This window comes from Bombina bombina, chromosome 4 (assembly GCF_027579735.1).
Source record: "Bombina bombina isolate aBomBom1 chromosome 4, aBomBom1.pri, whole genome shotgun sequence".
NCBI classification, from domain to species: domain Eukaryota; kingdom Metazoa; phylum Chordata; class Amphibia; order Anura; family Bombinatoridae; genus Bombina; species Bombina bombina.
Window position 1 is genome coordinate 1168763252 of NC_069502.1, and position 14326 is coordinate 1168777577.

At 37.8% G+C, this 14326-nt stretch overlaps 1 protein-coding gene across 2 annotated transcripts in view; it reads left to right on the top strand.

Moving 5' to 3' along the window:
• LOC128658135 (calpain-13-like) overlaps positions 1-14326 on the top strand; it is a 278722-nt gene that overhangs the window by 152050 nt on the left and 112346 nt on the right. For both annotated transcript variants that reach the window (XM_053712635.1, XM_053712634.1), the window contains exon 6: positions 7128-7308. In XM_053712635.1, the coding sequence (XP_053568610.1) occupies positions 7128-7308 (181 nt within the window). The remainder of the gene's footprint in view (positions 1-7127; positions 7309-14326) is intronic.

Consider the following 14326-nt stretch of genomic DNA (forward strand, 5'->3'; position numbering starts at 1 on the left):
CCGGTGTCGCGGAGCTGTGACGGCGCGGAGCTGACCAGGACTGGCGGTGACGACGACATCCAGCGCGGAGCCTCCTCTTCATGCAATCTCCGCCGCACACTGAATAATATAAATGCAAGGTACCCCTTTTATATTGGGTACTGTTGCATTCCTATTGGCTGAAAAATTCTAATCAGCCAATAGGATGAGAGCTGCTTAAATCCTATTGTCTGATATGAACAGCCAATAGAAATTAAGCAGCTCTCATCATATTGTAAATTTTATTTAAGTTAGTTTAGGGTTAATAGTTTAATGTAGTGTGTTGCGATGTGGGTGTTTGGTAGTTTAGGGGTTAATAGTTTTAGTTTAGTATTACCTCCGGGGGGGGGGGGTCGGCAGTTTAGGGGTTAATGGGTTTATTATATAGTAGCAATGTGGTGGGCTGGCGGTTTAGGGTTTAATATGTTTATTATAGTAGTAGCGATGTGGGGGGCGGTGGTTTAGGGGTTAATAGGTTAATTATAGTAGTAGTGATGCGGGGGCGGTGGTTTAGGGGTTAATAGGTTAATTATAGTAGTAGTGATCTGGGGTGGCGGTTTAGGGGTTAATAGTTTTATTATAGTAGTAGCGATGTGGGGGGCAGAGATTTAGATGTTAATAGGTTTATTATAGTAGTTGCAATGTGGGGGGCGGCAGTTTGGGGGTTAATAGGTTTATTTAGGAAATAGCGATGCAGGGGGTGGCGGCTTAGGGGTTAATAGTTTTATTTAGTCAGGTGAAGAAAAGAGAAAGACATATAAATCTCAGACACACACTTATAGTTGGATGGATGAGGGGAGGCTCAATATTAAAATATAACTTTTAATACAATAGACTAAAAAGTGTAACTGTCTGAGTGATAGGGATCAAAAAGGTTAATAACCTAATCAAAATAATCTGTTCAAAATATATTAAGGTAGCAAATTAAGAGTTAAAGGACAGAGAGGCCCATTGTGTGGCACCAAGCGACATGCAAAAAGTTCCCTATATTAAAATTACTCTGTTTTGTTGAATTCCACAATCAGTGGACAATCAAGGGGCTTAACACAATACTGACGCTCAGGGTGCACACACAATTATTTGAAAAAGGTCCAGGACATCATCCACAATATGATAAATTCAAAATCGCCAAAATAATACCTTCTAATATGGTCACAATAGCGTTCGCCTGTCTGAGTAAATGGATGTTATTGTGATCAATTGTAACCATATTAGAAGGTATTAATTTGGAAATGTTGGCGATTTTGAACTTAGGATATTGTGGATTATGCCCTGGACCTTTTCCAAATAATTGTGTGTGCACCCTGAGCGTCAGTAGTTGGAGCTTGTTACGCTCAAAGGTGTATATGAGAGCAAAAAATCTAAAATTCACAGAAGTCAATACCTTAGATGCTGTGACTTATCACTAATATTGCAGACATCCCAACTCTCCCTGACGTTCAGGGAGTCTCCCTGATTGTAATAGCGGCTCCCTGATGCCAGCAAATGGAATGCAATCTCCCTGAAACTAAAAGTACCATGATCCAATGTGGCCCAAATCCGGAAAAGTGTTTCTTTAAGGAATGCCTTTAGTTGCTGGGACGTTATAGAACCCTCAAAGCATGCATCAGTAACCAAAAAGCCCCCACTGATTTTAATAAAATAAAAACACAAATACTACCTTATTTACTGCAGGTAATTAAACTTCGTATTCTAAAATATTTAAGCATTCAACAAGCGTACGATCACTGAGGAATAGGTTTGTTGTATGTGGTTGTGCAATAAAGCTACTTTTTTTTTAGTGCAAAGCTACTTTAATGATAAGTCTCTATCCTATTTAGGGTTTCAAGATGTCCAATATATAACTGGGAGGGAGGGGGGGGCGACGCAGTAGCGGGTGAAGCCACCTCCCTGAAATGAGTTTTTGCTGGTTGGGATGTCTGATATTGTGATCATATGTTCGTATATTAATCGTCCCCTCGGCGGTCTGAGCCACGTCTAGAGGGATATCTGTGCCTGATGTTGCTATAAACATCAACATTAGGCACAGATATCCCTCTAGACGTGGCTTAGACTGTCGAGGGGACGAATAATAATATACGAACATACGATCACAATATCAATAATAAGTTATGCTATCTAAGGTATTGACTTCTGTGTTTTTTTTTGTTTTGTTTTTTTGCTCTCATATACACCATTTGAGCGTAACAAGCTCCAACTACTCTCAAGATTAGACTATATGATCTGAGTCGTAGAAGATTATTAGTCTATAGGCTATGTCATAGATTTTATGTTTGTACTGAAACATGATTTTTTAAGATTTTATCTCTATATAGATATATACACTGGGAGACGTCCCAGCACATATTTTTTTTTTTTTTTATAAGATTTTTATTGAGGTTATGTAAATATATAACAATAAACAAAAGTTCAATGCCATATATACATTGGGTACAGTAATATTTGTATAGCTTTTACATTCATGAAGAAAGTATTGAATTACCATGTACATAACAGCATATAATTAGAAAGGCAATACGGTACCATTGTACAAAACACTGAATATAAATGTTGGAACCTCATTTTCTATTTTATGTAGGAGATTAGTGCACCTCCAAAAGATCAGCAGACCACTCATGGGCCTATGTAATTTAAATGGATAAGAGGAGGAGCTCTAATGTTACATACGGTCACTCTTGGACCTTGAAATTTAGTTAATAATGCAGGGTTAGAAGATTGTAAAGAATGAGAGATAACCGAAACACTCTAAAGTCTGTTAACAATATTTACTGCATTGATTTTGTATTAGGGGTGCAACATAGAGAAGAGAAATATACTATATACACATATGACTAACAGGGCTGATCTCAGAAATGTTTGTTTAGAGTATAGGGATTTCTATTCATTCCTGGTTGCATCTAGTGGAATTAGATTTGTGTGCTAATCAGCGTTTAATTGACATAAAGATTTGATCCTCCCTACATCTGTGAGGGGACGCAGGCTCTAGCTAGGTATATAGGTATCTTTAAAACTCTGAAAATCAGGGTACTATTAGAGTTTAGACATGGTAATTAAGCATTATTGTGCATAGTATGGGTTGCAATTTGTAAATAATAACCAACTGGGATTTGCAGCACTATTATGTAGGTATAACTCATATTACAAGTGTAGACAGAAATATTGACATTATAGATAAAGAAGTTTGCATATATAAACTCTGGATTGGGTAGTCACTATTTGATAAAGGGGAGGGTTAGACCCTTGAATGAAATTCTTTAATAAAACAGTATTGAGGACCAGTATTGGGTATAACTTTAACCTCTAGTGCATAGATAAGAGATTCTGTAAACCTACCTTTAAATAACTTAGCATCCTTGTGCCTATTTTACTTATATAACAACATTAATTTCAGCTCCAATAATGATTTACTATTCATGTTCTAAGCATAATATTATGAGGATATAGAAACATATTGTAGGGGCTGGTCAAAATAGGCACAGCTTGATTATACACATATATACAGGTGTATATTATGGTAGAGAAATGGCAAAATTGAGCCTTCAAAGAAAGAGCTTAGAAAACCATTGCAGACATTACCTCAATAACTAATTGGATGTATTAAGCCTCTTTTTGTTTAAAGGCAACAAGAAATCTATTTCAACATTAAACAGGCGCAGTCCCGGCTTAGTGCTGCAAACATGCACTGGTATATGGCAGAGTGAAAAGATAGCAACATCAAGCCATATAAGGGAGAAGAAAAACAAAAAACAAAACTTTGCTATGGCAATTCCCATAAGGTTAGCTCCCAATGAATATCCGTCAAACATCAGTCTTGTTGAAAGAAAACCCATTCCTTGCATCAAGATTAACCGATCCCCAATCTGATGCAGTTCACAGTCCCGGCACACACACTCCTCTCCACGGGTCGCCAGGGTCAAATAGCAGGTATGATATGTCCTCCGTCTTGACTAAAACCCTGCCGTGTTTATCAATTCTATCCGACACCAGAGCGAAGTTCACAGGGGGCAAAGCGCAGGGAGACTGGGGCTCGATGCATCAGATTAGGTCCCCCCGGGTCAAACAGATGACATAAGCTGCCTTTAGGTTTATCAAGGATTAAAGCTCCACCGTTCCGTTTTATGCCATTCTGAGCGAGGTTTTGGTATGCAGAGTGGGGATTCTCTGCCATAGCCACTTTCCCCTGCGCCTTGCATACTTAATTTTGAACGGGCTGCACCAGGGGCTGCCTCTCAAGGATTGACCTTTTCAAGCCCCAATGTTCTAAAAATGACGGCAAGCACTCCATCAGGGCTCCAACATCCAGCAAGTGGTGTGTCCTCCCTAAGCAGGTAAGCAAAGTACTTGTGTCGGTCTTGGGCACAATCTCCTCTCCTGCGGCCAACAGCCTCATGGTAGGAAACTTTTTTTGGGCTCTCGGGCTCACAGATTTATCTGAAGGAATGTCCACATCTACTGAGTTGAACACCGGGTCTCCAAATTGACAGCACTGATCTGCAGCAGCCGGAACGTGGACCTGAGGCGAGGAATCGGGTACGCTTAGAGAGGTCACTTGGGTACTTGAATCACTTTCAGATTTCCCCGGGGAGACCCTTAGCATCCTGTGTCAAGATCCGATCTGCCTTGTTAGCTCACACAAGTTACCCCATTCTGCCGACCAAGATTGCAGAAGCTTCTCATGGTGTTCAGTTAGTAGGTCGGCCATAGCCTCAAGTATTAAGTTAGCATTAAGCGCCATTTTTTGTAAATGCGTGTGCAGTGGGAAAGACACTTTATCCTCTGTTCACCAGTCCCAGGCTGCCCATGGATGTTCTAGAGTAAAGAGTAGGTCTGATAATATCACCCCTTCTTAAAGATTTTTGGGACAGCGTTAAATATCTGCCTAGTAACCCAGTTTCCTGGGGGGGGTTATGTTACGGCAGCCCTGGTCATGCAGATGATAGGCCTTGCAAGCAATGGTAATCACTGTACAACTCAGCTGAAGAGCATAGGCGGTCAGCAATCTTGATATGGATACGGACTTCAATCCTCTTCAGGTTATTAACCAGCATAAAATTGCTTCATATTTGAAAAATAACTGTAGTTAGTGACTATTAAAAGTGTTCAAAGTCAGGAGCTCCTCTCAGATGCATCCTGCCGCTTCAGCTATAAGCTCCGCCCCCCGTATTTTTATTTTTTATTGGTTATTCTGTTTTAAAAGTTTGCATATATTTTTTATATGATTAAAGCTTCCATCCTAAGCTTTTATTTAGTGCTCTCTCATATTTGTTTTTTTTTGCACCATATCCAGTTAACACTTAAGGGGTTTTACTGAGTTACAGCAGGATTGGTTAATTCTTTAGGCACTCCTGTCTCTTTCTGCACATTTCTCTTTTATTTACCTGACTATATATTTATATATGTTCTTGTGGCAACCCCCCCAAATTCTTGATTACTGCATATAGTGTTTTTTTAGGATTGCATGGGTCCATATATTAATTGCATTAGGAAATAGGTTCAGCATCTCTGTACTGTATAAATAGTTGTATTTACTGTCAGCAATGGCAGGGGCAGCGGATTATGGGTATTTAGACTAGGGGTTTATGTTAGGGTGTTAGGTTTTTACATAAATTTCTTTTCCCCATTGACATCAATGGGGATTGCATTATACCGATCGCCATTCCCCGATCGCAGGTGTTAGTTTTTTCTAACACTTTCTCTCCATTTATGTCTATGGGGGGGGAAATGTTCACGAGTACGTCAAGTCAGGCCTTGGCTTTTGTGCGTTATGGGGCTTATTGCACCATATCGCACAACAAAAGAAGTTTTTTTTTAAAACTTGTAATGGCAGAGCTATGGAGAGTGCGATACCGCAAATTTTTTCGCCTTATTTACACACCGGGTTTAGAGCACAACTTTTAATCTTGGTGATTGTATTTTACAGCATAAACTGTTTATTTCGGGAAAAAGTTGTGGGGAGTGGGGTGTTAGAAAATAAACGATATTGAAAAGTGCCTTTACATTGCGGTCTATGGTAACCCTGTACATAAATATGTATATTCTAATATAGACATATACACATATTAACACATAAATATATATGTATATTATCATATACATATATATTTACAAATTGCTGCGCTACTAGCCCCCTGTGTTGCATGAGTTTTCCTGCCGTGTCTCAAGGCAAGAGAACAAGGCTCCTATTTGAGCCTATGGAAGTGCGCTCTTGTGTATTACTGAAAAAAGTGACATTTAGCCCTAAATATCTCGTTTTTATCTTAAGAAAATCCCTTTATTCTTTGAAGTGTATATTAATTGGATTTTTGCTTGACTATTCTAATAAGCCAACATTATTTATTTGCTTGTTTTAATTGTCTCTGATATTTTTCAACCCTTTCACAAATACTTTATAACTGGACTGCAAAGTTTAGAATGTATCACACCTTGTGTTAGCAGAAGATATATATTTTAATAGCAAAAAAAAAAATATACAGATAATTGCAGATCTTATAACAAACAATCTGTAAATGGACAAAGGACTAATAATCTCCTATAATGTGGACCGCTGCCTTCTTACAGTCTCTCCCAAATGACTGTGGATATGTAGATATAGTAGTATAGATGGTGCAGGTCCCTTAATTCCACTCTGAATATCACTGAAGGTAAAGAAAATGACTTGAAGTGTAAATAACTTTCAAATGAATATGTGTGCAGTATACTCACTCCATAGGATTCAGATTGTTGGCCGGTCTGGAGAACACCGCTCAATGGATGGTGTACAGCCAAGCTGGAGAAGAAAGTACTCCAATGAGGAAAATAGTAAAAGGCTCTGGATGTAAATAAAGTTGTTACTTACTCCTTAAAATCCAAATTTTGGCGTTGTCAAGCAAACACAAATAAATTGTGTATAAAAAACCAAAGGGTTTATTGTGAGCTCAGCTCAATGCATTTCAACGATTAAAATCGTCTTTTTCAAGAGCAATAATAAAAACATTAATAACTATTTTTAAATCATAGTGTAATAGCTAAAATGTATAATAATAAAACTGATGTTTATCTATTCATGTCTAAAGATCAAGGTTCATTAAAGTAACTGATATGAAATATTCTTGTGCTTTTCCTAACTTCAGACTTTGTGGTGCATATCAGCAATTGCATTGGGGTGACCCTGCAGATGCTTTTGTAAACTTTACTGGTGGAGTCACAATGACATTTGAATTGAAGAACCCCATTATAAACCAATCAGATATCTGGGAGATGGTAAATGCAGCAGATCCCTCTACACTAATGGCATGTATAAGTGAAAAACTGGTAAGATCTTTTTTCTAAATTTTATTTTTTAATTTACATTAAAGTTACATTGTTGTCTATAAATATTGCTACTGGAACGCTTAGTTTCAAGAACAATACAACAAAGTATTGATTGAAAATTAGTAAGTTATTATTATCAGAAATTATAGAGTGGTAACAGATTGCACAGCACTAAAAACATGGGTCTAATATAAAAGGTAACAATTTTGGGAGACAAAGGGTGTAACTGTCTTGTTAAAGTTTCCCTTATGTAGTACAGGAAAATATATTTTGTGTTACAACTAGTGATTGTTACTATTTGGAAGTATTAACTATTATTATAGGTGTTTTTATTATAAACATATACCAGTAGTTACCAAGAATTAGTAGTGATGCTTTGTGGATTAGAAAAGTTATCAGTATTCCAATACAGAAACTTATCTTATTATCTTCATAAGACAAGAGAAACAAAGATTATATGAGAACAAAGTCAATTGTAGCCTTGTATAATTTTTTTATCAATATTTGGATAGTCATCAACTTAATCTTTTCTTGATTCAGCAGAGCAATGATAATAAGAGAACAAGGTCAAACGTAGCAAAAGAGTTCAAGCTATACTTGTTAGTGAAGTCAAATGCAGTTGAGTGAGAAATGTCCATAAGCAGCAAGTGAGGAAATACTTCATATAATGTTAGATCAACTTTTAGTATTAGTACTGCAAGAATTAGGAAAATAGCAGAAAGCAGACTTTGCAGCAGTATAGCAATGATAAATAACGGATAGCAAACACAAGGAACGTTACTTCAAAATAGCAAACAGTTCATAGTGGCAATACTTTACAGTACTCTAGTAGAGGAAGCAGTACCTTGAATGAAGATTGTTTCCTTACCGGAGAGTTGTAGTTTAACAGCTTTCTGTGCGGTGAAGGGTGTTATTCTCTTCCGGTGTGTCCTGGGAACAGAGAGTGGCGCCTGACGTCAGAGCACCGGTTGCGGCAATGTGCCAATAGAAAGGTACACAACTCTGTAAATGATAAGCGTTATAGAATAATGCTGAATTTAGTATATACCACAGTTATAACAGTCCTTACTGAAGAGTCCTCAATGTTAGACTCCTTGAAAATGAGAAGGTAATCCAATCTGACACTCTGATGTCCTCAGTAGGCAGTTACACAGAAAAAGGCTGGAAAAAGACTTGCAGAAGCACTGTTAGAATTTTTAGAGGCAAGCAGAGAGTTAGTTGCGGTAGAATTGTCAGAATCACTTCTAGAAGATTAAAGGTTCTTGATACGAAATAAGCTAAGAGTACTTAGAATCCAGGAGCTTAGCTAAGGTAATACTACTCAGGCAGTTTAAACAAACTACTAAGCAAGGAATGACGCTATTGCAGGTGTTATAAAGGGTGTGTGTGTATGTGGTCATTCAGTACTTAAAGGTATATACACAAACAATGGAACCTGACAGGACCCCCTCCTCAGGCAAGCTGTCCCATAGCTTGAGGTCGTGGACGATCAGGAAAGCGTCGGTGAAATAGTGCCACTAAACGAGGAGCCTGTAGATTAGAAGAAGGCTCCCAACTGTCTTCTTCTTCAGAGAAATTTTTCCAACGAACTAAATATTGTAAAATTCCTTTATGGAATCTGGAATCGAGCAGTGAATGAACTTCATAAACTTCGGAATCATCTGAGTTCAAGTTTGATGGAATGAGTGGAAGAGTGGTTCTGGTTGGAAGGTATGGTTTGAGCAATGACACATGAAAAGTCGGATGAATTTTTAGAGTATCAGGTAAAATTAGTGTAACTGCGTTCTCGTTAATGATACGTGAAATAGAAAAAGGTCCACAAAACCTTTGGGTTAGTTTTCTGCTAGGAACTTGTATCCAAAGGTTTTTGGTGGATAACCAAACCATGTCACCAATTTTGTAAACAGGAGACTTCCTACGACGTAAATCATAGAAGTGTTTTTGTGTTGCTTGTGCCTTCGTGATGTTGTCTTTGAGGAACCTGAAATTATCAAGGATGGCACTATTTAACTCATCAACTGTCGGAGATACGGATGGAGTGATTGGAAGTGAATCAAAATTTGGATGATAAGCGTAGTTGGCATAGAAAGGTGTAAGTTTTGTTGAGGAATTAGTTAAGTTGTTGTATGCAAATTCTGCAAGTGCCAAGAACTTATACCACTCATGTTGTTGATATGAACAGAAGCATCTTAGATATTCATCCAACCACTGATTTAGTCTTTCTGTCCATTAGCTTGTGGATGGAAAGATGTAGTATAATGATGGTCAATTTTCAGGGAAAGACATAAGTTTCTCCAAAAACGTGAGGTGAATTGAGAACCTCTGTCAGAAATTATTGTTTTTGGGATGCCATGCAATTTGATGATGTTATCGATGAACAATGTAGCTGTTTCAGAGGAAGTTGGTAATTTGTGAAATGACAAGAAGTGTGCCATCTTAGTGAAGGTATCAATAACAACTAGTATAGTGGTATAAGCATTTGATGGTGGCAATTCAACAATAAAGTCCAGACTAATTTGTTGCCAGGGACCTTCCGCGATAGGAATAGGCATCAATAATCCATAAGGAGATTTTTTCTCTATTTTAGATACTTGACAAATAACACAAGACTTAACATAATCAAGCACTGAGGAAAACATTTTTGGCCACCAATATTTTCTAGACAGTAAGTCCAAAGTGCGAGCTACGCCTGGATGTCCGGCTAATGGAGAATCATGATGTTGTTTTAAAATATGATGCCTCATCTCAGTTGGGATATACATCTTGTCTTTAAAATAATAGATACCATCCTTCTGGGATACATTTTTATTCCTGATGGATGGGGGTTTTGTAGAATTTTTTTTTACTTCCTTGAGAAAGGTTGTAGTAAAACCAAGGAATCGATCTGTAGGAATGATACTTGTTGGATTTTGTAACTCAGGTAAGTTGGAATCTTGCCTTGAAAGTGTGTCAGCTTTACCATTCTTACAGGCAGGACGATAAATTATCTGGAAATCAAATCTAGAAAAGTAAAGAGACCAACGTACTTGTCTACCTGACAGGGTTTTGTTGTTTTGTAAATATTGTAAATTTTTGTGATCGGTGAAAATCACAATGGGATGCAAAGCCCCTTCCAATAGATGTCTCCAGAACTCCAATGACTTACGGATGGCTAGTAACTCCTTATCACCTATTGCGTAATTCCTTTCTGCTGGACTCATTGCTCTAGAGAAGAATGAAACAGGGTGTATTGGGTCAGTGTTAGTTTTTTGTTGAGAGAGTACTGCACCTATAGAATGATCTGAGGAGTCAACCTCAAGAATATAGGGTAGATTCACATCAGGAAATCTCAAAATGGGAGCAGTACTGAATGAAGTCTTCAGTTGTTCAAAGACTGTAGTATGAGTTGGAGTCCATTTGAAGGGTAGACTAGTTCCTGTCAGTTGTGTGAGTGGTTTGACGATCTCTGAGAAGCCCTTGATAAATTTTCGATAATAGTTCGAGAATCCTAGGAATCTTTGTAATTCCTTTTTATTCGTAGGTGTTGGCCAATCTTTTACAGCTTTGACTTTTTCAGTCTGCATTTGTATGCCAGAGGGTGAGATAGTATAACCCAAAAATGATATGGTGGTGTCATGAAATGAACATTTTTCTGGCTTGGCATAAAGTTTGTGGACTCTCAGCCTTGCTAACACCCATCTAACGTGTTTGATATGTTCCGCTTCATTTTTTGAATAAATTAAAATATCATCAAGGTATACCACAATACACTCGTCCAGCAAATCTCTGAAGATGTCATTAATGAAATGCTGGAACGTGGCAGGGGCGTTACAAAGACCAAATGGCATCACTAAGTATTCAAAAAGACCGTATCTGGTCCTGAATGCCGTGAGCCATTCATCCCCTTGAAGTATGCGGATGAGATTATACGCACCTCTAAGATCAAGTTTTGAAAAAATAGTTACATCGGTTAGTCTTTCAATTAACTCCGGAATTAGGGGTAGCGGGTAGCGTTTTTTTACTGTGCATTTGTTTAGTTCCCGGTAATCAATTATCGGTCTTAGTGTTTTGTCTTTATTTGTGACAAAAAACATTCCGGCTGCAGTAGGAGACGTAGAAGATCGTATAAAACCTTTGTGTAAGTTTTCAGAGAGGTACTCTTTTAAATAGTTAAGCTCAGGTTGGCTTAATGGATATAGATGACCTACAGGAAGTGTAGAACCAGGAATTAATTCTATCGGACAATCGTAAATCCGATGAGGAGGTAGAGTCTCTGCTTCTACCTTACTAAATACATCAGTAAAATCACTGTAGAATGAAGGTAAAGGTGAGGTCTTGGAGTCTGTGAGTAATATGTCTTGTTGTGGATAACATGTATTTTTGCAATAAGGTGAGGAAAAGCTTAGTTGTAGAGTCTGCCAGTTAATTACAGGATTATGTAACTGTAACCAGTTTAAACCTAAAACAAGAGGAAAATGAGGTGATGGAATTATATCAAAAACAACAAATTCAGTATGCCCTGAATCAGTAGTAGTTAAAAGAGGTATAGTATGTTGAGTGATAGGTCTAGTCGTGAGAGTGGACCCATCAATAACTCGGAGGAATACAGATGATTTTTTTTCAACAACAGGTATTTTATTGTGGTGAACAAAATTGACATCCATAAAGTTGCCTGATGTTCCGGAGTCTATTATTGCTTTAGCGTTCAACCTCTTACGGTCCCACTGTATTAAAAGAGATAAGTCACAGTAAATTTGAGAAGTTTCATAAGAATCTGATTTATGCATAAATGTAAACTTACGCTTTTTGTTCTTGCGTAGAGTTGGACAGTCAGTGACTGTGTGGTTGGGATCGGCACAATACATACAGAGGTGCTGGGCCCTGCGACGTAATCTTTCATCAGTAGTTAAAGGTCCTCTCAACATGCCAATCTCCATGGGGGTGACTCTTTCTGTTGAAATCCCAGGTTGTTTTGGATGAACTGTGGGTTGTACTTTAAACTGAGAATCAGTATGGTAGCGCTCTGCTTTTCTCTCTCGAATTCAGCGATCTATTTGCGTTGCTAATCTCATTAGTGCTTCAAGAGTGTCTGGCATTTCAGTGCGTGCAAGCTCATCCTTCAGGCTTTCCGAAAGCCCAAGTCTAAATTGATTTCTCAGAGAAACTCGACTCCAGGAAGAATATGTAGCATATAACTTGAATTCCGTTATATATTCTTCAACTGGCCTTTTACCTTGTTTTAGTTGTCTCATTTTAAATTCTGCAGAAAGCTGAATGTCAGTATCAGAATATAACTCATCCATGGCTTGAAAAAAATCACTTAAGGAGTTCAAAATAGGAGAGTTAGATTCACACAATTGATCCGCCCAAATCCTAGGTTCAGCCCTTAAATAGGATATGGTGGTTAACACTTTCACACGGTCATTGGGATATGTTCTAGGTTTTAAATTGTATAGAAGACCACAGGCATTTTTAAATTGTCTATATGACCTTCTATCTCCAGAGAATAATTCTGGTACACAGACTTGAGGTTCCAGAGAGCTGGAATATTGTTCTTTGGACTCTTTTATAAGTCCCTTCAAAACTTGGTTCTCCTTTTGCAAATCCAAGATGGCTTTTCCCATCTGATCCATTTTTTGAGACATATTGTAAACAACCTGTGGGAGGTCTGGTTGTTCCATTGTTATGCTTTTATGGCTTAGTAATATGTAACTGTCTTGTTAAAGTTTCCCTTATGTAGTACAGGAAAATATATTTTGTGTTACATCTAGTGATTGTTAATACTATTTGGAAGTATTAACTATTATTATAGGTGTTTTTATTATAAACATATACCAGTAGTTACCAAGAATTAGTAGTGATGCTTTGTGGATTAGAAAAGTTATCAGTATTCCAATACAGCAACTTATCTTATTATCTTCATAAGACAAGAGAAACAAAGATTATATGAGAACAAAGTCAATTGTAGCCTTGTATGATTTTTTTATCAATATTTGGATAGTCATCAACTTAATCTCTTCTTGATTCAGCAGAGCAATGATAATAAGAGAACAAGGTCAAAAGTAGCAAAAGAGTTCAAGCTATACTTGTTAGTGAAGTCACATGCAGTTGAGTGAGAAATGTCCATAAGCAGCAAGTGAGGAAATACTTCATATAATGTTAGATCAACTTTTAGTATTAGTACTGCAAGAATTAGGAAAATAGCAGAAAGCAGACTTTGCAGCAGTATAGCAATGATAAATAACGGATAGCAAACACAAGGAACGTTACTTCAAAATAGCAAGCAGTTCATAGTGGCAATACTTTACAGTACTCTAGTAGAGGAAGCAGTACCTTGAATGAAGATCGTTTCCTTACCGGAGAGTTGTAGTTTAACAGCTTTCTGTGCGGTGAAGGGTGTTATTCTCTTCCGGTGTGTCCTGGGAACAGAGAGTGGCGTCTGACGTCAGAGCACCGGTTGCGGCAATGTGCCGATAGAAAGGTACACAACTCTGTAAATGATAAGCATTATAGAATAATGCTGAATTTAGTATATACCACAGTTATAACATTCCTTACTGAAGAGTCCTCAATGTTAGACTCCTTGAAAATGAGAAGGTAATCCAATCTGACACTCTGATGTCCTCAGTAGGCAGTTACACAGAAAAAGGCTGGAAAAAGACTTGCAGAAGCACTGTTAGAATTTTTAGAGGCAAGCAGAGAGTTAGTTGCAGTAGAATTGTCAGAATCACTTCTAGAAGATTAAAGGTTCTTGATACGAAATAAGCTAAGAGTACTTAGAATCCAGGAGCTTAGCTAAGGTAATACTACTCAGGCAGTTTAAACAAACTACTAAGCAAGGAATGACGCTATTGCAGGTGTTATAAAGGGGGGGGGGTGTATGTGATAGGTCATTCAGAACTTAAAGGTATATACACAAACAATGGAACCTGACAAAGGGATAGAGGGCAATGCCAAGAGTTTCACTGTTGTAAATCAGCTCTCATGAAGGTGATCAACAAAGCAGCTGGGCATGTAGGCTTACATGCTAAGGGGGTTC